At 35.4% G+C, this 26,888-nt stretch overlaps 4 protein-coding genes across 4 annotated transcripts; 1 reads left to right on the top strand and 3 right to left on the bottom strand.

The window, feature by feature from the left end:
- Positions 1 to 4,331: 4,331 nt before the first annotated feature.
- On the top strand, positions 4,332 to 6,353 carry LOC143543182 (AT-rich interactive domain-containing protein 2-like). Its single transcript, XM_077035555.1, has 2 exons — positions 4,332 to 5,219; positions 5,386 to 6,353. The coding sequence occupies exons 1-2, from the start codon at positions 4,332 to 4,334 to the stop codon at positions 6,238 to 6,240; spliced, it is 1,743 nt and encodes a 580-aa protein (XP_076891670.1). The 3' UTR covers positions 6,241 to 6,353.
- A 483-nt stretch (positions 6,354 to 6,836) lies between these two features.
- On the bottom strand, positions 6,837 to 8,593 carry LOC143543194 (formiminotransferase cyclodeaminase-like protein). Its single transcript, XM_077035564.1, has 2 exons — positions 8,100 to 8,593; positions 6,837 to 7,354 (listed from the first exon to the last, which is right to left on the bottom strand). Exons 1-2 carry the CDS (start codon positions 8,494 to 8,496, stop codon positions 6,849 to 6,851), a joined length of 903 nt encoding a protein of 300 aa, XP_076891679.1. The 5' UTR covers positions 8,497 to 8,593; the 3' UTR covers positions 6,837 to 6,848.
- A 6,083-nt stretch (positions 8,594 to 14,676) lies between these two features.
- Positions 14,677 to 16,259, bottom strand: LOC143543193 (formiminotransferase cyclodeaminase-like protein). Its single transcript, XM_077035563.1, has 2 exons — positions 15,828 to 16,259; positions 14,677 to 15,214 (listed from the first exon to the last, which is right to left on the bottom strand). The coding sequence occupies exons 1-2, from the start codon at positions 16,195 to 16,197 to the stop codon at positions 14,703 to 14,705; spliced, it is 882 nt and encodes a 293-aa protein (XP_076891678.1). The 5' UTR covers positions 16,198 to 16,259; the 3' UTR covers positions 14,677 to 14,702.
- A 9,588-nt stretch (positions 16,260 to 25,847) lies between these two features.
- Positions 25,848 to 26,309, bottom strand: LOC143543181 (uncharacterized). Its single transcript, XM_077035554.1, has one exon. It carries the CDS (start codon positions 26,307 to 26,309, stop codon positions 25,848 to 25,850), a length of 462 nt encoding a protein of 153 aa, XP_076891669.1.
- Between the last annotated feature and the right edge of the window lie 579 nt (positions 26,310 to 26,888).

Here is a 26,888-nt window from a genome sequence, read left to right as displayed (position 1 = left end):
TATTTACAAAAGAACTTTCTCATAGACACAATTCTAGGTGATCTAACCTGTGTGCTTGGCAGCGAAGGCTTGAGTAGATTATTCATAGCCATTGTTTTTTGTCGTTATAGGTATTGTAGCTAATGGTTTTAACATTTCGTAAGTGGCAAAACCTCTGTTCTAGCAAAAATACATATATCATCTCATATTTATTAGACTTCGAAATTAAAATCACAAAGTTAGTCCCAGGTAAGCATCATACACAACTCACAACTGCACGCTGATATAACAATCAAATCATCATGTAAAAAATTTCTATACCCTTTTAACTACAATTAGTATATGAGAATGCACTTTTTTCTTTAAACCATGCTTAAAAACCATTCTCATAATTTAATCATACATTTTTGTTTTCTTTAATATTAGAATCTTCATCACTGATGTAGGCAAACACTACTAAACTTGCAAATTAGTTAAATAAGTCAAATGCCACAACCTGTATTAATATCTTTATAAGCAGGATGACATCTATAACAATGTATTAATATCTTTGTAAACGGAATGAGATCTATAACAATTTAATATACCTTTTCAAGTGTGCCTTCAATGGCTTCATCAGTTAATTTCTCACCCCCACCCTTAAGAATATTATCACAATATGTGGCGACTAATTCTGCACTTGAATTTCCAAGAACACCATTATGACATACTATTTAAAATGCTTATTTAAGTGCCTAGACAAAACTAAAATTCATTAAAAAAAATATATCATTATCTATGGAACTACAGTACATACCTTGTTTAAGAACATAAGCTGATGCAGCGCATGAGTCACCCTTTAGCTCTAAAAAATGTAAATATAAAAAAAAAGTAAATCAAGTTGGTCTTTGACAATGAAAAAAGAAAAACTATCATATTCAGTTTTCAGGCAAAAAGTTATACTTGAAAAATCGATTAATACCCTAACATGGAAGAAACACCCAACATGTGAATTCTAAGTGAAACAAAAGAACAATTTTCTATAAAAATCGGTTCATCATGTAAACTATTCAATAGTCGAAGCTAAATGATTTACCTTGAATTCCGTCAGAAGCGATAAACAAAAGAACATCAGAGGATTATCTCGAGTGTCCGCATTCGTTGCCAACAAAACAACCAATAGTCACAAAAAATGATTCTAAATTAATATATAAATGTCATGTAATAAACAAACATATGATTGAAACTTGAAGCATAATAAAGCCGGGAAACTAACATATAAATGAAATAGAAATTACTAATAAACATACCAGTCCTAAATTTTGTAGTTCCCCTAAACGCAGTCAGTGGTTAAGGACGAACCCGAATGTGGGTTCATTTCACTACTTTTTCCCCAAATTTGATATAGGGGTTTGATATTGTACAACTAACACAAAAGAAATCGCTAGAGGGTAATACAAACTAAAGAAGAATGAATTACCACGGGTCTCTCTCTCTTGTATGTATAACTTCAAGCATTTAGCTAAAGTGAGTAATGTTATTGAAAACAAGTTCTAAGAGAGACTTACCTGCTCATCCTTTGGAGGATCAGAATTGCAAAGGTGTTAGGCTGGCAACAACATTGCTGTACATATGGCAGGCAACGGTGAACGACGACTCAGAAGTTGCAGGTGACAAGATTTGGAAGAATGAATAAATTGAAATCGAACAGTGGTCTAGTGGAACACCGAGGATACTTGTGATGAGAGGATGATGGGATGACAATGCTAGCACACGTGGAGGCTAACGTGTAAGAAAAATTATGCATTAAATACCTTGTACCATAAGCATAGAAAGTGATAGCAGTATAATTCTGTGAGTACCAGATACTTTACTATTAATATATAGATAATTTCTTTTTGATAATTAACTGGTTTACCTTTAAAAACATTTTACCTTATGCATGTTATTATTATTTAAAAAAATGAATAAAAAGTTACAATAACAATATATAATACTTACTCAAATTTTGAATTTGGACAAAAAATTTATAATTAATTGGTTCTCTTAGCATGAGTTGAATTTTATAATTACTGAATTGGCAAGTTTTTGACGGATGACAATTGAACTAGTTAAAAATAAAAATTAGTTTTATAGATTACAAAATTTGAACTTTATATCCATAATCCATACATATACTTGAATGATTAAATACTCTCTTGAGTAAATCGTTTTAGAAGCAATATTTATTTTAACTCGTCTAAATATAAACAATACAAAAATATAATATTTAAATTTTAAAAAAATCATAAAAAATCATATAAAGATTTTTAAAAGTAATTATTACGTTTATCTGTTTTTTAGTCTTATTATTCAACAGGTACAACCAATATTAGGGGTGTGTATGGGTCGGTTTGGGACGGTTTTTTGTCAAACCCATAACCGTAACCGATATAGCGGTTAATAGATAACCATAACCATAACGGATCCGTAATGGCGGTTGCAGTTAATTGGTTTAACGGTTATAGCGAGTCGGTTATGGGTCGGTAAACCGTGACCGAAATAAACAATCCTTCTATATGATTGCGAACACTGATTAGTCGCTAAATATATTGTGAAATTCAAATATATGTTCTTTTTTTGTACTGCAATTTATGGAATATACATATCTAATTGACATATTAAATATTTGAAATGGCAATTTGGATGGAAATTCGGAACGACAATTATGAAACATTGGAATGTATATGGTAACCAATATCACCAATATTATTGGCATGTTTCCTAGTTGGTGTGGAGAATTTTAATATGTAACGACAATAAGTGTAAAATATCTTATTCATGCAGTAGTTCTAATTTCCAAACCCTTATTTCTCTGTCACTAGTTACATAAATGGCGTGGTTTGGTTATGGCAGGTTTAGAATTAACATTAACCAAAACCAACCCACATATAGTGGTTTTCAAAAATTCATTAAACCGACCCACTGGTTATATCGGTTATCGGTTAAAATCGGTTCGGTTATGGTTCGGTTTGCGGTTATGACGGTTAATTTGCTCACCCCTAACCAATATAAATAATATAACGGGTTCCATTTTCTAAATAGGTTTGTACCAAAATGAATACAACAAAAAATTATACATATTTAAAGAAACACACCACACACACCTCTCTTTCTACGTCTATATTTAAAGATAAATAAATGGTGAACATAGAGGAACCATATGACCTTAAAGTAGACTTGATACTGACCACCAAAAAAGTTGCTTATTCGTAGTTCCAACTTGTTCTACCTTTTTTACCTTTTAAGTTTTATATAAACAAACTTAAAAAAAAGTATAACCATAATTGAGCACATATAAACAACTATATTTGTGCATAACACAAATTTTTTTAACAACAAATTTATTTCTATTATACTTTACACCATTGTCCAAATATAACAAAATAAACCTTCATGTATCACAATTAAACGAAAGATAATGCTTCATACAAATCACATAGTTATTAACTTAAAATTGATTATGTATTAAGAAAACTAAAAATAATTAGCTAGGTAAATTTAAGAAGGCTAGGTCTTGTGAGATTGTCAGTCGAATCTCGAGCTCACCTGAGTTTTCGTCTCACCGTGTGTTACGTCAGAGAGTTATGTTCTTGTGACAGCATAATTACTATCAGTGCCAATCAACGGTGTTATTTTTTAAAAAAACGTTCAAGCCAAACTTTAAAGTCAACGTGAATGAATGAAATGACAAATTTGCCCTACAAATACATTGAATGAAAGGACAAAATTGCCCTTACATTAGGTTATATTATAAAAATAAAAATATATATAAACGTGGGCTTATTTGGTACACCCACATCATCACAAACCCATGTACCCCTCTTTCTTAGCATAAATCACTCATAAATGGTTACTTTCTAATGAAGACTTTACTAATTATTATTATTACTATTATTGTTTTATTATTTCATATTTTCCAAGAATGAATGTTTACCTGGCTATTTCTTGTTCTGGCACTTGTCTACCTTCTTTTACATATTTAATGTTGAATCATTTCACCATCCATCTGACCCTTAATTTCACTCATCTCACTTTCTACTAATTAAAACTTGTACCAAGGTAAAATCTTTTACTTAGGCAAGATTGTTCAAGATTCAATTTTGATGACCAGTTTGCTTAATATCTCATAAGGGTTTGTGTTATCTTGTGTTTCTTTGTGAAAAAGCAAGAATCTTGACTGTAAAAATGTACCAAGGTCAAATCTTTACTTATGCAAGATTGTGCAAGATTGTTCAAGATTCAATTTTGATGACCATTTTGCTTAATATTTCATAAGGGTTTGTGTTATCTTCTGTTTCTTTGTGAAAAAGGAAGAATCTTGACTGTTAAAGATGGCCCATTTTACTGAATTTCAAGATAAGTTAGTAAAAACTGATAGGTTAAGATCTTTGTTTGATCAAGTTCTTTGGTCTATAAATAAAGATGTAATTTGGGGGTTTCCACCTAGGCTTAGTGATGGTGTGGAGGCTGATTTGTTCACTTTGTTTTGGGTTGTGAGGAAGATAGGGGATTATGAGTTGGTTTCCAAGAATGAGTTGTGGGAGTTTGTTGCCAAGGAATGCGGGTTAGGTACCGCCCACGTGGCGTCGTTGCAGCTCATTTATATTAAGTATTTGAAAGAGTTGGATCAGTGGTTGACCCATGGAGGGTTTAAGGATATGAAGTTGGATAATGGGGATCTTGGTGTTCTCGAGAAGTTGGATTCGTTGTTTCACGAGTTGAAAGGGTTTCAAGGCAATGTGGGCAATGAGGGTTTTGAAGAAAAGTTGGATCTTGATATCGCGAAAACCGAAACGAGGGTTTCAAGAATTAATAATGTTGATGAAAAAGATGAAAATTTTAGCGGTTTAGATGAGAAAAAATTAGAGTTCAAGAAAGTGGATGTTTTGATGATCAAAGATGATGATGACAAAAGAGTTAGTGTTCAATCCAAGATTAATAAACACAATAATACAGGTGACAATGACAGTAACAATAACTATAACAATAATGTGGTTAGTTCTCAGAAGAGGAAACAGGCGGAATCTTTATCGTTGTCAAAAATGCTAAATTGGGTAGTAAATGCTGCAAGAAATCCACACGATGTCGGAAGCATACCAAATAGTTCCAAGTGGAAGAAATATAAGGGAAATGAAGTATGGAAGCAGGTATTATGTGTAAAAGAGAGGCTTTTTGCAAAACCGAATGTGGATTCGGGCAATAAAGTGTATGGCCCACAGGTATAACTTTCTTTCGGTTTGCCTATTTGTAGTAAGATCTTTACTTACAATGAAAGAAAATTACATTAGTTGCAGTGTTGTGTTATTTAATATCCTTTCATATATTTTGTAAAATCTTAGGTTAAATTATCATTTTGACTTTTGAAATTCGATAAATGATATGCAGAAGAAAAGACATATGATGCATCCGTCTATGTATGAAGACGATAAAATTCCCGTTCACTTGTCTTCCAAAAGAATGAGATGCAGCCAGAGGGTCAGTTCGGTAAAATCATGCTCGTGTCCAGGCTGTACATCGTGCTCATCTTCTCGAACCAAACGTGTCAAAAAGACCCCGCAAATCCTGCCAACAGTTGAGATACAAGACGATACGTGTGAAGATGAAGAAACAGAAAGTGTTAATGTAAGAGCAGAAGTACCCGAGTGGACAGGTTTTGTTTCCGAGAGTGATCTTAAGTGGCTCGGTACTCGGATGTGGCCCCCACCGGAGGGCAAAAATGGAAAATGTGACATGGGTTTTGGAGTGGTTGGGAAAGGAAGGAAAAGTAAGTGTACGTGTCTCGTTCGCGGGTCTGCTGACTGTGTGAGGGTTCATATCGGTCAAAGTAGAACGAAAGTCAAACGTGAACTCGGTCAAATTTTCTATAAATGGAAGTTTCATCATATGGGTGAAGAAGCCGCGGTTTCTTCATGGAGCGTAAAAGAGGAAAGCGAGTTTAAAAGTTTGGTGGTGAAAGCACGACAAGAGTTGGCTGATAAAAGCAAGTCAAGACATGAAATCATGAACAATTTTTGGACAAGAGCTTCTGAGTCAATACCTTGTAAAACAAAAGATTTATTAGTGAGGTATTACTTCAATGTTTTTATGCTTAGACGACGAAGTTTCCAGAATCGCGTTATGCCTGAGAATATAGACAGTGATGACGATGAACAGGACGTGGGGCATGAAAAGATCGATGCTTTATCTATCAAGAACGCACCCTGCATGAATCTTGACGAACATGACGTGGGGTGTCCTTGAAATGTATTTTAGTATGAAAAGATGGTTGTGTGCATATTTGTAAACCGGTTTAAACCAATTTTGTTTCGTGTAGAATCGTAACTTTGAAAATGTTACGAAAGATCGCGGTACTAGGTACCCATGACGTGTTTTTATCGTGTTGGTTTGTTTGTTGTTTAAGGTTTAAAGGCGTCTGACCATTTTAAGATATTTTGTTTTCTAGCTTTGCTAAAATTTTGCGTATTTTGAGGCGACAGTATGTATATCTTTTAGTCATCACATCAGTTTATCAATCATATATTATACAGATATAGAGCATACGCATATGTTATATACTTCTCCAAGAACCAGTATAAATATATATATAGTCATCGAATGGGGACGATATGCATACCTCTTAACTATCACATTAATCTATCAATCATATATTATATGGGTATGCAACATTTGTATATAAATGTATACTTCTATACGGACCATAATAATATATACATATAGATATCGAATTGGCCGTCTTACCAATTTACTGGTCAGATCAGATTCAAGAACTGAATGATGTTATAATTATATTTAAAAAAACTTATATATATAACATGAAACATGGATATTATATAAGTGACATGAACTAGTCAAGCAGAAGTTAACTTCAAGTAAGTTTTTATAATCTCATCTTGTGAAAAATCAGTAAAATACCCTTTCCCAACAGTCACACCCGCCTCGGTTCCTAACCGTTCAACCGCGCCCTGAACCTGATCACCACCAACCACACTCGGTTCAAGCAGATTACAAGCCACCTCAATAACACCATCATGAACAAGAGCCATTGACTGAACCGACGCAAGCCCACCCCCTCTTCCACTTACCCTCTTTGCAATCTTGCGAACCGTACCAATGTCATTGCTATACACAGGCATATTGTAGTTATCAACCCATTTGGTTGCACCTATGACCACCACACCCTTGGTTTTGACCACTTGGACCGGACCTTCGTCTGGTTCAAGTGGTAGAACTGTTGACTCTAGCCCACCTGACCAATGATGTCCGGCTGCATTCGGCTTGAAGTAGCCGAGCTCCCTCCTGATTGCGTCTAATGATCTTTGGTCTTTATGAGCAGCTCCATATGTGTATGTAGGGACTGCAATGCATGTTTATGAAAATAAATGTAGGTCGTTAAATGAGTCGTGTTTATGGGCTGGTGGGTCAAACCCGAAAACGACAAGGTTTGACCCAGACACGAACATACACAAACCTGAAAATCATATCAGACAGACATAGTAATCCGAACGACACAAGTTTTGACGGATTTAAATGAAGGCAACCCGTTCAATCCGAATTTTTTTATATATTTTTTTTTACATAAACTATAAATTTATCCCTAAAAATACAAATGTATATAAAAGAATTACGTTTAAACTATAAAAATTATTAATCCTTTCTTTTTTTAAGAGAAACTACCTACTTAAGTTATAGCGTAAACCGCACATTGTGCAGTCTAGAACTTGTAATATCAGTCCAATTCAGTAACTCTGTCTAACTTTTCTATTAACTTAAAAAGGTATATTAGTTTTTTTTGATAAAGTACAAGATATCAATGCATAAGGTACAAGGTTTACACCACAAGCAAAAAAGTTAAATATCTCGTACTATGCCAAAAGACTAAAATATCCTTCAAACTACAAAACGACCGCTAGCTTAATGTTGCCAAAAAAAATGATCAAAGTTGCAATTCTCGCCAAACCACAGGGACCAAAAGTGCAATTTACTAAAACCGACATATTTAAGTTATAACATAAAATACATATTTTAATAAAATAATTATAAAACAGTCAAACAAGTCAACCCAAATCCGACTCGTTTGACTAAATCTATACCAACCAAACCTTTAAGTACGGAGCCAACATCCTTGACTAAAGCTTTCGCAGTAACGGCAACTTGTTGAACACATGTTGAACCTAACGGATGAAAACAAACATGGTCAACGACACCAAGACGAGGATGACTTCCACTATGTTGGTCAAAGTCAACGGCTTCAAAAGCTGCTTTGACCATTGAGAAAACCGCATGCTTTAAAGAACTTGAATCATTATTATTATTTGGTGTTAACGTCGATTTAGCGACGAGTGTGTAACCAACTCTGTTGTAAGTCTCGTCTTCGAACTTGTTGACAATTGCGACATCGGGATATATTGTGGCGGCTTGGACTATTGATGCGAGTGCGGATTTGTTTCGTGTTTCGGAGATGTAAATTTTGCAACAAGATAGCGTCGATTTGAGCATTTGTGATACTTTCAAATGTGACGGATTGTGAAGTGTGAAGATTGTGTTTGATGATTGATAGATATTTTGTTATCCATACCTACTCCCTAAAATGAATTTTGACCTTACAAATATTTTGGGAATTATAACAATTATTTTCTTTTTACACAAATAAATAAATTATTATTATTATTATTATGATTATTATTATGGGTTCAAATGAATTGGTAAATTAGGTTTAAACATTAAAAATGCATATTATTTTTTAAAAATATATAAAACCGTTTTTTAAATAAAATCCGCTACTATATGGGTGATCGGTCAGGGACGGTCAACCTCACCACCCTGCCTCATAGCCGGGACTGCTTCTTACGTGTTACAAGTTACAAGTGCATTTTTATATTAAAAAAGGTACAATGATTGTGTTGGAACCCTAAATGTTTGAGTTAAGAAAGGTACGAGGGTTCTAATAGCTCTAATGTTTTAAAAACCGATATTTTACTTGTACCGGATTGAGCTAAAAAATGGTACAACCGGTTGAACCGGTTTATATCGGGAGGTTCAACCGGTGGAATAGTTTATCTTATAATTTCTTATAAATGTAACTTCAATCCAAAAATAACACAAAACTAAATGATTCCTATAACAAAAAATAATCCAAAAGTTAAACCATTTTAAAAAAATAATGCAAATGCACTCAATTTTAAAAGAATAGGTTTAAAGTTTACACGCTTAAATGTTAATTGTTGGGTTAAAAGTAATTTTGAAAAAATATGGACCACAAATATCAAAAATTTCTCGGGCTTAAAACCGGTTTGCCGGAAAAAACCGGTATTTTAAACAAAAACCGCCGGTACGATGTTCTAGCAAACCGGTCAAAGATACCGGACTCAAAATACCGGCCTACTGTGTGAAATCCGGTTTAACCGGTTCAACCAGCCGGTTTGAACCGGTTTTTAAAACACTGAATAGCTCTATAGAATGACTGACTTGATTGAAGAAAATCATTCAATATGTTTTTCAGCTATTAGTTTAATAGGTTGTTTTCTTTCTTAAGACAAAACCAATTAGACATATCTTTCACACTTTAAACCTTCTATTTCTATTTACGGCCCATGAACTACGTGAAAGAAGGAGATTGACCTAATTATTTGTGGGCTTTTTTTGAAAGGCTTGTATTGGACAAGGTGTTTGGATGTATGTTTTTTTTGTGGGCTTTTCTTGTAGTTTGTTATTTCTTATTTATTGGCCTAATTATTAAGTTATTTTGTATTTTTTGGGCCCAATTCAGTAAGTTATTTTGTTTATAGATGGTTTAATAAATAAATAAAATTATTTCTATATTTATATCTTTTATTATAAAATTTATTATTTAATTTACAATATTGTTTTAAACTTTTAGGAAAAAAACAAAAAATTCGTTGAAGCCCATGTTCGTCTAAACCACCACAGGCTCAGGTGGCTTCAACAAGTGTACAGTATCCCGTCAGTAATTGATGACACAATAATACTGGATGAATTCACGGGATGACTTCAATGACAATACATAGTTTTATATATGATATGGGGATGTTTTATAATGACGCTAAACCAATTATAAATGGGAATGGACAGTGTGATGGCGCGATATGATTTGATATTGATTCACAAGGGTTTTGATCATAGGCATGTGTGGATTTTTATCTAAACGTGACTTGTATGCTGTGTGAATTATGTGTATGGCGAAAATAGTAAATTGTGAGGTGATTATGATGGTTGGAAGGAGTGGGTAAATGTTGATACAATCATGTGAAAAAATGGAATGGGATGTGTTTGATAGAGTGACAATCACTATTTCTTAGGGAAAAGTTTTGATTAATTATAAACAATATCTTTAGTTAATTAGTTGGTAAGATGTTGAAATTTGTTTTCATAAACGCTTATTTTCGTAATTTTTCCGTGAATTTGTGACCACTTTCATAGTATTATGATTTATGGATGACAATGTAGTGAAGTGAGGTATGATGTAACGCTGACTTGACATTGTAAAGTGAGAAGCAAGATGATATCCAAGTATCAACACACATTGTTTGGTTCATTTTGGGTATTGATGAGATTGGTGGTACCTAAACCCGGGTCATATTTTGACAAGGATGTCACTTTTAACATGAAACATGGCAGAGGGTAAAGGACATTGTTAATGTGACAACGAAATGTGTCACATAATTAAATGTTGGATAACACGCCGATTAAGATAATTGAGTTATAACTTTTCATGGGATTTTTGTAAAGTGATAAAAGGGTTGTAAAGGGGATCAATGATTCCGCAATGTGTGATATGTGATTTAAGTCACATGACCGGGTTTTGGGGTATTAAACAGGGCCGGCCTAGGGGTGTGGCCGGGTAGTCGATGGACACAGGCCCCGACACCCGCTAGGCCCGGAAAAAAAGTTAGAATTTTTTTTATGTGTTTTTGTAAAAAAAAATTATGTATAATCAATGTTTTAACATAATTTCATAACCACTACTTTGTTCTAGCGGCAAAGAGTTATGACCTCTAACCAAGAGGTTGTGGATTCTAATCTTAGTTGAGACATTTTTATATTTATTTTTATACACAAGTTTTTTACACAACTCAAATCATAAATAAGTAGTAAGTAAACCCACTTAAAATTAAATTGTTTAAACAAAAAAGTTGTTTATTTTAATTAAGGCCTAAAAAAAATTTCGCTTTTTGGCCTAAAAAATATTTCTTCTCTTCGAAGCTGGCCCTGGTATAATAAGTGGCAATACAATGTAACCGAGGGTGGAATTCGCCCACTGGGACAAAATTTAAGTTAGAAAATTTTATAATAATCAATAATAAAAATGATTTGTCGTATATTATTTTTACTAGATTCAAATTGCCTCGTTGTAAGAAAAAGTTGGTTCACTTGGATGAACCTATTTCTTGTGTGTGACAATTGGTTTAAATGATGTAATCTTTCAGCTTTTATCTTACCTTTCGTAGTTGTACTTGAATTCTTACTTTGCTAGTGAGGACCCTATTTTTAATGGTACATGTTAACCAATTTCTAGTCTAGGTATAAGTTACAACTGATATGGACAAAAGAATGGAAGAGGACGCATCACGGTTGACATGATTTCTATAAAACAAAATTTCTAGTCTCTAATCTCAATCCTTAAAGTTGTATAGAAATCAGAGTACCAAGTATTCTTTGTAAATTGTAACCACCTTGATGTACATTTTACCACGTAGACGATATTTTTCGAGAAAATACATGGACTTGTTCTCCGATTAATTAATTCAGTATAATTGACGAAGATAGGTATAAAACATTTGATTTAAAAAAATGTACACATGAAAAGGACATATGAGTTACGTTTTTCTAACGGCCAACTTTTATTTAAGCATTGCGACTAGTAAGTCACTAATAACCACCAAGTTTACATCCAAATAGGTGAGTACAACCTTAACACTAAATTACATTAAGATTATTCAAAACGTAAATGAACACCACCTCTCCCAATCTAACCCCATCATTTCTCCTCTGTTATTGGCCCATAAAAACGATAATCGTCTTAATTTTTAATTTTGCCTTCTTCGAATATGTTGATCGACGCACTTGAACCATTAAACATAGTTTCATTTATCGCTTTCCATAAACATCAACATACTTACGTAAGTATGATTGATTGAATTGCCCTTGTTTTGCCCACATTATTATTATTATTATTATTATTATTATTATTATAGTTTTTGTTTCATTGTACACCTGTGAACACCACATTTGATTATATATCACTAGATAATGTAAAAGATATATTAAGTTATGTCAAAAGTATCATTATATTCTTTCACTTAAAAACAATACAAAATGAATACAAATTAAATGCCTTTATCCATCCTACCACTTCATATGTACTCTTTCGTCGGCTTATACATAATTGTCTGTCTAGATAAGCAACCCGTGAATTTGATGATGTGGCCAATGATTTTGACCTATAACCCATTCATTATTTCTACTTTCATTTTTCATATTCTTTATACATGATCTTGAGTATCATGACAAAATTGCTAGATGAAATTATGTTTTAAAGTGTTTTTATTATTGTTATTATTATTTCTGGTTGGCGACAAAGAAGTCACATTAAGAGTCTGTTTGAGGGTCCTAAACTCATTAGCGGATCCAAATACACCATAAGATGGTCTTGGATATCTACCGCGGGTCAACCCTCATTGTCCGAGGAACTAACCCTAGTTACCACACATGGATCCGTCCTTATTAACTTACAAGAAGCCCGTGGGCAAGAGACCAGTCACCCACGAAGGAGACAAAAATGCATACAATTCAAGATTCCCAAAAAAGGAAGGACAAAACACCAACACTGTACCACCCGCCAAAGGCTCCTCCCATAACTAGTGTCACGTCCAATCAGAAACCTCTCCCCCACAAGAATAGAAGGTTTTACTAATAGTGATAGCTCGACCAGTTGTTCTCCACCTCCACCGGCTATAAATACCACACTCAAACCAATAGTTAAAAGATTCTCACTCTTATGATTATTTTCTAAAATTTGTACTTATTAACACGTCGGAGGGTGGTTACGAGAAGAATAACGTATTCTTCTTCTCATAACGAGCTCACGGTGTCATCTTTTGCATGTTTGATGGATAACAACTCGTGGAGACAGGGCCGGCTCCTAGAAGGCGAATTTTTTTTGTACCTTAAGTAAAAGAAGCATTTTTTTGGGTTTAAACAATTTATTTTTAAATGAGCTTACTTGGTTATGATTTGATTTGTGTAAAAAACTTTTGTATAAAAATAAACTTAAAAATTTCTCAAATAAGATTAGAACCCACAACCATTGGGTTAGAGATCATACCTCTTTGCCACTAGATGAAGCTAGTAAGTATGTAATTATGTTGAAACATTGATTATACATATTTTTTTAATAAAAATTCATATAAATTTTTTTTTTTTAAAAATTCCTAGCGGGTTATCGGGCATGTGACCGTCGACTACCCTACCACCCTATAAGGCCGGCCCTGCGTGGAGATCAGATTTGACCCTAAAACCGGTTGAGACATAAGTTTACCCCTTAGGTTTGATTCAGGTTTAACCTTTAGGTTGAGCTAGCATTTCTTCAATATGGTTTTAAATATCTATCTTGAGTGATTAGTGAGGATGATATATAAAATTTTAACATATACAAAACAAATTGTTTAATCTTATTGTCGTAGTTGGCTAGTTGCCATCATCACTACCATCTCCTCTTGGCTCTTTTCCACAAAACAAATAAACGATGAACACCATTTTTGTATTGTTGTCTTCGTAGCTTGATTATTTATACTAGACAATATATACAAGTGTACATATAGGTAGAGGTGCACAAATCGGGTTTTTTCTAATACCTGTGTTCGGGTATGGAACGGGTTTTAGGTATGATCGGGTATTGAAAAATCGGGTATTGAGAGAAATCGGGTAGGGTTCGGGTAGGGTATTGAGGAGAAAAACTCAACCCTATGTACCCGGGTGGGTATGATCGGGTTCGGGTATTGGAGCCGGGTATTAATACCCGTTTTGAGTTTGTAATTTTTTTATACATTTTTTAATTTTTTTTGTTTAAAATTTAATTTTTCTTCGTAATTTATAAAAATAATTAAACTATATTACAAAAATCATAAATCCACTTAATTACAAATTATTTACTTAGTAATATGCATTTTACAAAAACTTAAATATAAAAGTTGTGAAGTAAACATAAAAATATACTATAAAAACTTATGTATTATTTTGGGTATTAGAAAATTGGAAATTGGGTATTGGGTACAACCAGGTATCAGGTATAGGGTATGACCAGGTCCCTGTCTTTACGGGTATAAATCGGGTACGGTTCCGGGTACGGATATTGATCTCAAAATGCATACCCTATCCATACCCTACGGGTAGGGTCGGTTCCGGTTTCGGGTATAGAATACCCGGGTATCAGAAAAACCGGTTTCGGGTATTTTTTCGGGTCCGGTTCCGGATCGGGTTTTTTGTGCACCTCTACATATAGGTGAATATACTAATATTGTGATTTTGAATGTCACATGAACAAGAATGCATATCAAAATCAACCTTGATCTTTTATATCTTAAAATTCATGCATATCAAACTACAAATTATATTTACATGCACTAATCCACTTAATTATCCAAGTTAACTCAATAAAGATCAAGTTTAATTCAATAAAAATTGTTTCATTGTCTGGATGATATCATCTTAAAGTAGGTTTGAATAATGTCATCGGGCGATAGATCAGTGAAATACCCTTTACCAACGGTCACACCCACCTCGGCTCCTAGCTGTTCAACCGCACCTTGAACTTGATCACCACCAACCTGACTCGGTTCAACCAAATTACAAGCCACCTCAATAACATCATCATGAACTAGAGCCATTGATTGAACCGATACAAGCCCACCGCCTCTTCCACTCACCCTCCTTGCAATCCTACGAACCACACCAATGTCCTTGCAAAACACGGGCACGTTGTAGTTAACCACCCATCCACTTGCTCCTATGACCACCACACCCTTGGTTTTGACCACTTGGACCGGACCTTCGTCTGGTTCAAGTGGTAGAACCTCTGACTCTAGCCCACCTGACCATTGTTGTCCTGTCGCATTCGGCTTGAAGTAGCTGAGTTCCCTCCGGACCGCATCCAACAATCTATGCTCTTTGTGAGCGGCTCCATATGCGTAGCAAGGGACTACAATGAACATTAATAATAATAGTAGTAGTACTGATCAAAATAATAATAAATAATAACAGTAGCAGTAGCAGTAGTAATAATGATAATGTGGTTTAATGTAGTAGTAATAATAATAATATTAATATTAATAATAATATCGTTCAAAATAATAATAACAACAACAACAACAAACAACAACAGAAGTAATAATAATGTTGATCAAAATATACGGAGTAATAATAATAAATATTAGATAAAGTTTAAAGTTGTAGTAAATAATAATAATATTAATAATAATAACAACGACAACAAACAACAGCTGAAGTAATAATAATGTCGATCAAAATATACGGAGTAATAATTATTATTATTAGATAAAGTTTAAAGTAGTAGTAGTAGTAATAATAATATTAATATTAATAATAACAACGACAACAAACAACTGCATAAGTAATAATAATGTCGATTAAAATATACGCAGTAATAATAATTATTATTATTATTAAATAAAGTTTAAAGTAGTAGTAATAATAATAATAATAATAACGAAAACAAACAACAGAAGTAACAATAATGTCGATCAGAATATAATAATTATTATTATTAGATAAAGTTATATGAATGATCAAACCTTTAAGTATGGAACCAACATCCTTAGCTAGAGCTCTAGCAATCAATGCAACTTGTTGAACAGAAGTTGAACCTAAAGGATGAAAGCAAACATGATCAACGACACCAAGACGAGGATGAGTTCCACTATGTTGGTCAAAGTCAATGGCTTCATAAGCTGCGTTGACCATCGAGAAAACTGCATTCTTCAAAGAATCTGATGATTTGGAGACAAGAGTGTAACCAACTCTATTGTATGTCTCATCTTCAAACTTGTTAACAATTGCGGTGTCGGGATACATTTTAGCGGCTTGTTCAATCAACTCGAGAGCCGGCTTGTTTCGTGCACCGGATATGTAAACTTTACCACAATAAAGCATTGAAGCAGACATATGTTTGGTTCTTTGTAAACTAGTTTGGTATTTTAATGTTTGTGTTATATGGTTTGTTTTGAATGGTGGGATCATTGATATATATGGCCTCTTCATACCTAATTTTCAAAATAAGAATTTATTTTATTTTATTTATTTATATTTTTATTTTTACAACAACTATTTAACTCACAAATATAACATGAGCTAACATGCCCTTTGCTCTTGGTAACAAACCATGTCATGAGAAAACTCGTTGCCTGATGCTTGTCCAAAGCTCGCTCGAAACTAGCTAGTTTGACACTGACTTATTTATAAGCGAGTCGAGCATTTAAAAAATAAGTTCACTTGTTAGTTGGACCGTTTGGCTACCTTAAGCTATAGCCTAAATTATAATATGTGTTACTATGTATAAGCTATTACCCTATTTTAATATATAAAAATTATAAATTATGTAGTTTATAACTAATTATGTAAAATTAATTTGCTTTCAAATAAAGAGTTGCCTTTAGAGTTTTATAAGTGAAGCTCAAACTCAACATTCTAGCTTGTTAATATAAAATAGTTGAGTTCGAGCTCATCATAACTCGGCTTTAATTGATTCATTTACAGCTCTAGATTAACAATTGTTTTTAGTGTTCACGTGAAATAAACTCTTTCAAAATCGTGTTTATTTTGTAACTAGATTTTCTTAGGTTTTCTAAGTTTCTATAATTATATTTGGTTACACATGATAATTAACGGGTCGATTGGATAATTTGTTATAATATACTCAAATTATAATAATAATAAACCTTTTACTACGATTAAACTTTAAAATGAAAAATGATTCAAATGAGTCGCCACCACCCATCACCAGCGTCTCTCACCAGTCACCACCCTTACTTAACAGTCTACCACTCGTCAATGTCACCATCATCGTTACCACGACGCATCACCGTCAATTCTTGTATCTAAGTGCGCGTAAGTATCATTTGATACGCAACAATCATTAGTGTTCTCAAATCAACTTTTACTAACAACCAACCCAAACTTAGAAAAGAAAGAAAGAAAAAAGGTTGAATCTAAATTTGAAACCCAACTAAAATGAATTATTATTATTATTTCATATATAGTAAAGCAAACAAGCAAAAAGATAGATGAATGGCTAAATTAGCACACACAATTCACGTGTGAAACTAAAATATTGCACACACAATCAGTTGCAATAGCAAACTGTCGAAGCACGAGATGAATCTGACCTGATCCATGACGATGTTTCCACGGATTTCAAGATGAACGAACCACGTCTTGATCTTCTTCTCCGGCTGGTTGGGATCTGCAATGACTTTTTGGGGGTGTGGAGGTGACCGCTAAGAAATCTCCAGGATCTCTTGTTCACAGACACAAAAATATGGTGGTGGCTCTTATTGAGAATGACCAACCCCTAATAAGGAGGTGGAGACCTCCTTATATAGGGAGCCTCATGGCCACCATCATGGTACCCTAATGGGCCTAGCCCAGTTAGGGTTACCTCCACAAAACCCTCTCAGCCCAATAACATTGTATTAGTCCATATAATAAAATAAGCCAAACATAATAAATTTAGGGTCGTAAAACCGGGTTTAGTACCATACCCCTACAAGCCCCCCCAAGTCCAGCGTTGCTCCTGGACGCGCAAGCGTTTAGGTGGAGCGCTGGACTTTATGAGGTGTGTTAGGGCGTGAGGCGGTTTTTTCCCTTTTCTTCGGCCTTATCTTTATTGTCTTTGAGTTTTGGGAGGTTTTCTTCATGGTTTTTATGATAATGATGGTGCACTAGCATGAATAAGATATAGCACGCCGAATAATAAAAGCCTGCGCGCGAGGCGACTTACGAGCTATGAGAATAATAAAGCTTGCGCGCGAGGCGACTTACGAGCTATAAGAATAATAAAGCTTGCGCGCGTGAGGCGACTTACGAGCTGTAAAAATAATGAAGCCTGCGCGCGAGGCGACTTATGGATCTATGAGAATAATGAAGCCTGCGCACGTGGCGTCTTACGAGCTATAAGAATAATAAAAGCTTGCACGCGAGGCGTCTTACGAGCTATAAGAATAATAAAAGCTTGCGCGCGAGGCGTCTTACGAGCTATATGAATAATAAAGCTTGCGCGCGTGAGGCGACTTACGAGCTGTAAAAATAATGAAGCCTGCGCGCGAGGCGACTTACGGATCTATGAGAATAATGAAGCATGCGCGCGTGGCGTCTTACGAGCTATAAGAATAATAAAAGCTTGCGCGCGAGGCGTCTTACGAGCTATAAGAATAATAAAAGCTTGCGCGCGAGGCGACTTACGAGCTATAAAATGATGATAATGACTGGCCCACAAGGGCCTCCTCCGCGCAGGATGAATATCCCGGCCTGTTTTCAAAATAATAATGGAGGCACAAATGGCCAGATAATAATAATGATGTCATAGGTGTTTGTGCGGCTCGTAGCCGAACCTGCAAAAATATGTCAACTAAAAGTGGATGTATTGCATGGTTCCCATCCTCGGGCAAATTATGAGGTGTGCCCAACCTTTAAGCTTGGCGCGTGGCCTATGGGTTTATGAGGATTCCCAACCTTTAAGTTTGGCGCGTAGCCATATGGGATATTATGAGGATTCCAAACCTTTAAGTATGGCGCGTAGCCATATGGGATATTATGAGGATTCCCAACCTTTAAGTATGGCGCGTAGCCATATGGGATATTATGAGGATTCCCAACCTTTAAGTATGGCGCGTAGCCATATGAGTACAATCATGGTTATTCTTATCCTGATTTGGATTAGACTATTCATTTGTTATGTCGCTTACGCGCGGCCTGCGCAATGTCTCCTTTATTCTCACGCGCAGATGTGGTGCGTGAGCGTGCATGATGCGTGAGCATCTAATATGCATGAGCGTACGTGAAGCCCAATAACATATGTGATGCGTGAGCATATGAGATGCGTGAGCATGTGATATGCGTGAGCATACGTGATGCGTGAGCATACGTGATGCGTGAGCATACGTGATACGCGTGAGCATGCGTGATGCGTGAGCATGTGATATGCGCCACGAGCATAGGTTTTGGCTGTCTTCATGAGCATGTGATATGCGTGATTCGCTGTGGCGTAGAGTGATCGCCAGGGGCGCGCATGCGACCCGCTGTGGCGTAGAGTGATCGTCAGGGGCGCGCATGCGACCCGCTGTGGCGTAGAGTGATCGCCGGGGGCGCGCATGCGACCCGCTGTGGCTTAGAGTGATCGCCGGGGGCGCGCATGCGGCCCGCTGTGGCGTAGAGTGATCGCCGGGAGAGCGCATGCGGCCCGCTGTGGCGTATAGTGATCGCCGGGAGCGCGCATGCGGCCCGCTGTGGCGTATAGTGATCGCCGGGAGCGCGCATGCGACCCGCTGTGGCGTGTAGTGATCGCCGGGGGCGCGCATGCGACCCGCTGTGGCGTAGAGTGATCGCCGGGGGCGCGCATGCGACCCGCTGTGGCGTAGAGTGATCGCCGGGGGCGCGCATGCGACCCGCTGTGGCGTAGTGTGATCGCCGGGAGCGCGCATGCGGAATCCGAAGTTGATCCACAGGGAGCGATTTTGATCCGCTGTGGCGCGCACGATCTAGAGATTTTGAATATCCACATCAGGTAGGTTTTATGTAAAACCAACAGATCTAATAGGATTTATAGATCTATGAATATGAAGTGTGACTGTTGCTCAAACGAACCCAGATCTGAAAAAATCATAACTAGATTTGGTATATTTCACTTAGAAAAAACACAGATCTAAGGGTTTTCCCCAAAAGTTCGGTGGTATTTCTTCCTGTGTATTTCCAGATCTGGAAGTATTTTTTAGATCTACGGATTTTTGGATTTCCATAGAACATATCTGAAAGAAGAAATCGTAGACCCGAGATATTGATGAATAGATCGGAGGGCCGAGACGAGAAGCGAAGCGTGGTTCATTGCCGTCCCACGGATGGCGCCAATGTCGAAGCACGAGATGAATCTGACCTGATCCATGACGATGTTTCCACAGATTTCAAGATGAACGAACCACGTCTTGATATTCTTCTCCGGCTGGTTGGGATCTGCAATGACTTTTTGGGGGTGTGGAGGTGACCGCTAAGAAATCTCCAGGATCTCTTGTCACAGACACAAAAATATGGTGGTGGCTCTTATTGAGAATGACCAACCCCTAATAAGGAGGTGGAGACCTCCTTATATAGGGAGCCTCATGGCCACCATCATGGTACCCTAATGGGCCTAGCCCAGTTAGGGTTACCTCCACAAAACCCCCTCAGCCCAATAACATTGTATTAGTCCATATAATAAAATAAGCCAAACATAATAAATTTAGGGTCGTAAAACCGGGTTTAGTACCATACCCCTACACAAACAAAACATCAACATCACTTTTTTTTATAAGTTTATACACGTCATGTAATTGTATGAAGACCTTATCTACATCAAACTCAAAACAAACATTTTATGTTACCATTGGGCTTTCTCACATCAATGATCATATATAGCTTATTTTATTTTTTATTTTTTTTATTATTATTATTATTTTTGTAAAATTGAGATTCCGGATTTGGAAAACTCGCAAAACTCTTCAACCTTCTAACTATCTTTCATGTTTGATATCATGATGTGCCGGGTCAGGCTTGGAAACTGTTCAAACGGTTGCATCGAATTGTTCAACCAGTAATATAAGCCGGTTTGATGTCCCCGACAGCCTGTACAACTAACAGTACAGACCAATTTAAAGCGGTTTTTAAAACATTGAGAAAAATTCATTCTTTTCCTTAAAAAAAAAGTTGTTAACTTAGAAAGGAAAAGTAGTTTTGATGGGCACATGGTTTTGGACTTTTGGGGAGGTTAATGAACACTTTATTATTCCAACAATTGTGTTTCATTATCTTGTACTTAAGTAAAGTTTAAACTTGTGTCCTTAGAATAATTATTTATTAAATTGGGTTATTTCCAAGGTATTTACTAAAATAGGTTGTTGAATTTATATATTTGTAAGTTTAGGTGGAGAGTTTGTTAGTGTTTTGATATATTAACGTTAGACGTGTTTGAGAGAACTGATTGGTATTTTATACACGCTTACTTTTTATATTATTATACATTAAAAATACATCAATCTATAATCTCAAAAACTTGCAACCTTTCTCACTTGTCACTTGTGGCGTCCTCCATTAAACTAATTATCGAATATATCAAACTAAATATATTTTAAATGTGGGTATTTCAGTTATTTATTTAGACTATCGATTGGATATAATAAATATCCAATTTAAAATCTTACCATATATAAGTCAAGCTATGAATATTTTCGTTAGTGTTTAAATACTTCTGTATATTTTTTTCTTTTTCTTATATGTTTTTTTATTCTTTTAAAGAATCTCTAATTCAATATGAGATGACAGTGGTGAGCAATTAAATCTTGAGGTCTAGATAGTCCATCAGTCGTCACTCGTCAGCATTGTAGCGAATGATGCGCGTAAAAAAGAAAACAGAACCCGAACCCTAACGGGTTACCTCTTAAATTGGTTCAATGTATGTTATAAGATTAAAAGATATTACTATTAGCTTTTTTTTCCTTTTATCTGTTGTAGGTTTTATAATCATACGTAATTAAGTCGGTGTTATGAGTAAAATAGAACAAGTCACAAATGCATGATAAAAAGAAAAAATATATATGAAAGTCAAATTACGTAACATTTGCTTGAGTTGACATCTAAATGGGCTCAAATCATTTTGGGTTTAAATGAACCAGAGTTTGGGCTTATCTCTGAACCCACTAAATAAAGACCCAACTGATGTCATTTCGGCCTTTTGGGTTTACAACCCTCAGCTTTTGTAAATTGAATAAATTGTTAATGTGACAAACTTCCAATTTTCTTGTCACGTAGATAAATAATGATAACTTGTCGTTTTAATTTGCAATCACGATAACAAAAATATAATGCACCGTTCGATAACCGTATAGAAATAATAACCTAAATATTTACCTGAATTTGGTTTTCATTTTGTGCTTTTCACATCGTCTTTCATATACACCATATATAGATTTATCATAATAAGTTTAAAAATTTCAAAATCGACATTTAGAAATCTTGAGGCTTCTTGATTTGATTAACAAAACAAAATATGAGAAGATTCATTACTTTCATTATGATCTAAAGCATATATATATATATATATATATATATATATATATATACAAGGATAAACCAGGGCTAAACTAACAGACTAACGTGTAACTTACTAATAATTAACAGTCAACTAACTATATTAACGGTTAACGCTATCAACTTTACTAACAACCCCCCCCCCCCCCCCCCCCCACACACACACACAAGTTGGTGGTTGTGAAACCCCAACTTGGATAGCAGAAGACTATGAAGAGAAGGATGAAGACTTTTAGTCAAAAGATCAGCAAGTTGTTCATGTGAAGGAGTATGTGGCAAAGTAATCAACCCATCATGCAATTTTTCACGAACAAAATGACAATCCAGGTCAATATGCTTAGTTCTTTCGTGAAAAACTGGATTTTTAGCAATATGAATCGCAGCTTGACTATCACATTTAACCATAACAGAAGTAACGTTTGGAACATTAAATAATGAAGAAGCCGGGTAAGCCAAGCAAGTTCTCCAGTCACACGTCGCAAAGATCTATATTCCGCTTCAGCAGAGCTTAAAGAGACAGTCGGTTGCTTTTTAGATTTCCACGAGATAGGACTTCCGCCAAGAGAAATATAGTAACCACTAACCGAACGTCGAGTATTTGGACAAGAGGCCCAGTCCGAATCACAATGAGCAGTAAGAGAAAAATCAGGGGCATTATTAAAGAATAACCCTTGAGATATAGTACCATGAATGTAAGCTAATGTGTGTAAGGCTGCATCCCAATGAGGTTGTCTTGGATCTTGCATGAATTGACTAAGAAATTGCACAACAAAAGCCAAATCAGGGCGAGTATGAGTAAGATAATTCATTTTCCCAATCAACCTCCGATACTGCATAAGGTCTGAACAAAATTCTCCAACACCAGCCTTAAGTTGTAACTTCGGTGGTAGAGGAGAAGAGACAGGAGTATCAGATAGCAACTGAAATTCATTAACTAGATCAGAAGTAAACTTTCTTTGGGTCATAATAACTCCATGAGAATCAGGTAAAACTTCTATACCCAAAAAATAATTGAGATGACCAAGATCCTTAATCTTGAAAGTAGCATCAAGAAAAGATTTTAAAACTTGTATTTCAGGAAGATGATTGCCAGCTACAAGAATATCATCTACATAAACCGCTACATAGACCACAAAATCACCCATTTTCTTGAAAAATAAAGAGTAATCATTTGATGATCGAATATAACCCTTTGATTTTAAAGCATCGGAAAGTTTACCATACCACTGTCTAGAGGCTTGTTTAAGTCCATAAAGGGACTTTTTAAGTTTAAGACACTGACCAAAAGGTAAAGGCATGCCAGGAGGTGCATGCATATATATATCCTCATCAAGATCACCATGTAAGAACGCATTATTAACGTCAAGTTGAAACAAATCCCATTTCAGTTTTGTGGCTATAGCAATAAGACTGCGAATAGTGGTCATTTTAATGACATGCGAAAAAGTTTCATTAATCAATGCCAGCTTGTTGAGTATCTCCTCAAACTACTAGACGGGATTTGCACGTTCAATTGTACCATCAGCAAGATACTTAATTTTGTATACCCATTTACACTTAATGGGCTTCTTACTAGTAGGAAGAGAAACAATATCCCAGGCGTGATTAGCTGTAAGAGCATCAAATTCTTTTGCCATAGCATCCTGCCATGCAGGGTGCCCTGCAGCCTCTTGATAGGATGTAGGTTCATGAAGTAGGTTAATAGTAGCATCAAGACATTAAGTGGACATAAATAGATTATGAAAAGGCAAAGAGGTAGAAGAATAACAAAAATTAGTAATGGTATGATGACAAGAATCAGCTTCAGTAAGAACATGATTACAAACATAGTCTTGCAAATAAGATGGTGGGATATGAATTCTAGAGGAACGACGAAGAACCGGAGGATGAGGAGAAGAACCAGAAACATCACAAGAAAATTGGGTAGTAGATGGAATAGAATCAGTAGTTGGAATTGAAGTGGGAGAAGGAATGGACTCGAGAGGAAGAGTGAATGAAACATCAAGAACAAAAGGAGAAAAACTGTCAAAAGAAGGAAAAATAGAAGACAAAGAAGTAAAAGAAACATAGGGAAAAATATGCTAAAAAATGACATCTCTAGACAAAAAAATATGACGTGGATTAAGATTGTAGATTTTATATCCTGGATAACCAATAAAGAGACAAGGCAAAGCTCGAGGCTGAAATTTGTCTCTGCCACGAGTAAGAGTGGTAGCATAACAAAGAGATCCAAAACTTCTCAAATGATGATAGGAAGGTGATTTTCCAAAAGGTAATTCATGAGGAGTTTTCCCATTAAGAAGAGTTGTTGGAAAAATGTTAATAAGATGAGTGGCAATCAACAGACAATCTCCCCAAAACTTAATTGGTAATTTAGATTGGAAAAGTAAAGTCCAAGCAGTTTCAATAAGATGCTTGTGTTTGCGCTCAACAACACCATTTTGTTGAGGGACACCGACACAAATGGTTTGATGAATAATGCCTTTGTTAAGAAGATAAGCGCATTGTCTAGTACCTGAACCAAGTTCAAATGCATTGTGATGTAGATTTATGGCTGGGAGAAAAAGGTAAATAATGTTGCCTAGATTTTGGACAAATCTCACATTATTCAATATGATCCACATGTGTATTAGAAAAGAAATGTAATTGTTTGAGTTTATACAATGGCAAATGGCCAAGTCTTTGATGCCATGTAATACTAATGACAACAGAATTACAAGAAGATTGAGAAAACAAAGTACAATTATTCAAAGAAAGACAAGGTAAAGATGGATGCAGCAGATACAACCCATGAAGAAGTTCACCAAGGACCAGTGGCTTCTTCATTGAGGGGTCCTTCAAGACGCAAGAAGTTTTAGTGAAATAAACTATGCCACTTGTATCATCACAAAGCTTGGGAACAGACAATAGACTGTGTTTAAATTGTGAAACAAGAAGAACATTTTTTAGAGAGAGATTTGAATTTAAAATAAAAGTTTCATATTTGTGAACTTTAATAGCATGTCCATTTGGAAGACCTATGCATATAGGTTGAAAAAGAGATTGTATATTAGTCAAAAGACTTTCGTCATTACACATATGATCAGTGGCACCCGTGTCAATGATCCAATTTGTAGTTAAAATAGAAGAATTGCAAGCCATTATACCTGCAAAGTTGGATGGCTAAGTTTAGAAATATTGAAAGCAACATCCCCATTTTCAGATTTCCCAGAATATGGCTTTTGTAAAAGCTGCAGTAAATCACCAATTTGTTCAGAAGTTAAACCAAGTGGCGCTTGTTCTTTTTGTTCAGTCACATCAGATTCACCAGAAGCATTGTTTGCAGAAAACCTTTTGGTCTTTGTGAACTTGAAATCCTTTGGAAAACCAACAAGCCTATAACATTTGTTTGATGTATGACCAGACTTCTTACAATGAGCACCTACCTCTAATTTCTTTTTTTCAAACCTCGAGTAGGAGTTTCGAGAATTAACATTCATTGATTAAGATTCGGTAGAAAAAATATTAGTGGAATGTATTTCTCGTTGATTCTCATCTTGAATAAGAATTACATATGCTTCACTAATTGAAGGAAGAGGTTTCATCATGAGAATATTACCTCTAATACTATCATAACTGGAATTCAAACCCATAAGAAACCGTACTAAGCGTTGATCCTCTTCTCGTTTAGCAAGAAGATGAGAAACACCACACGAACACGGAGGAATAGAATTCAACGCATTTAATTCATCCCAAATTTCTTTGATTTTGGTAAAATAAGTAGCGATATCACCACTGCCTTGTGAAATTGCACAAATACTCTTTTGTAACTGATACAATTTAGCACCATTCACTTGTTCATATCGATCATTCGGTTCAATCCACAGTTTATGTGCAGTTTCAGTAAACAAAACGCTAGCAGATATATCTCTAGACAAAGTATTGAGAATCCAAGATATTACCATGTCGTTACATCTTTGCCATTGAGCAAGAGAGGAATAATTAGTCGTTCTGATTGAAATTCCATTAACGAAGGACAATTTGTTCTTCGCTGAAAGTGCAATTGTCATGGCTCGTTTCCAGGCACCAAATCCTGTTCCATCAAATGATTTTGAGACTAAATCATTCCCGGATGATCTGAAGGATGAAGATACAAAGGATTTGAAGAATCAATAGTTAGGGCTAGATGTGGCAATAGGAGTGGGTTGGGTTGGATTTGGGTGATGGGTTAGGATGGGTATGGGTCAGGATGGATATGGGGTCAAGATAGATTTTTAAAATAGAGGGTTAGGATGGATATGGGTCAAGATGGATAAAACTAACTCATCTTGACCCAAGTGAAAGTTGACATACAAAGGGTTTTAAAAACCCCTCAAAAAAATATTTAAAAAAACTATTAAAAAAATAATAACTCAAAATATAAATAAAAAACGCAAAATGTAAAATAACTAAAATGTTTCCCACATCCTCCTCGTTCATAAAAAAAATAAATAAATAAACTTTTTGTTCTGGTTCAATTTCGAGTTTTTCGGGGTTTTTTCGGT

The sequence above is a fragment of the Bidens hawaiensis genome, unplaced genomic scaffold (assembly GCF_021521415.1).
Source record: "Bidens hawaiensis isolate Kalapana, Puna unplaced genomic scaffold, B.hawaiensis_p1.1 tig00013078_1, whole genome shotgun sequence".
Lineage (NCBI taxonomy): Eukaryota > Viridiplantae > Streptophyta > Magnoliopsida > Asterales > Asteraceae > Bidens > Bidens hawaiensis.
This window is presented reverse-complemented; position numbering and strand designations above follow the sequence as displayed.

Excerpts from the sequence above, each read along its gene's own strand:
- LOC143543194 (XM_077035564.1), bottom strand. The coding sequence starts at position 8,496 with ATGCTCAAATCGACGCTATCTTGTTGCAAAATTTACATCTCCGAAACA. Across the intron at positions 7,355-8,099 it reads TGTTGGCTCCGTACTTAAAG|TCCCTACATACACATATGGA; the intron begins GTTTGGTTGGTA and ends CATGCATTGCAG.
- LOC143543181 (XM_077035554.1), bottom strand. The coding sequence starts at position 26,309 with ATGGTAATATCTTGGATTCTCAATACTTTGTCTAGAGATATATCTGCT.
- LOC143543193 (XM_077035563.1), bottom strand. The coding sequence starts at position 16,197 with ATGTCTGCTTCAATGCTTTATTGTGGTAAAGTTTACATATCCGGTGCA. Across the intron at positions 15,215-15,827 it reads TGTTGGTTCCATACTTAAAG|TCCCTTGCTACGCATATGGA; the intron begins GTTTGATCATTC and ends TGTTCATTGTAG.
- LOC143543182 (XM_077035555.1), top strand. The coding sequence starts at position 4,332 with ATGGCCCATTTTACTGAATTTCAAGATAAGTTAGTAAAAACTGATAGG. Across the intron at positions 5,220-5,385 it reads ATAAAGTGTATGGCCCACAG|AAGAAAAGACATATGATGCA; the intron begins GTATAACTTTCT and ends AATGATATGCAG.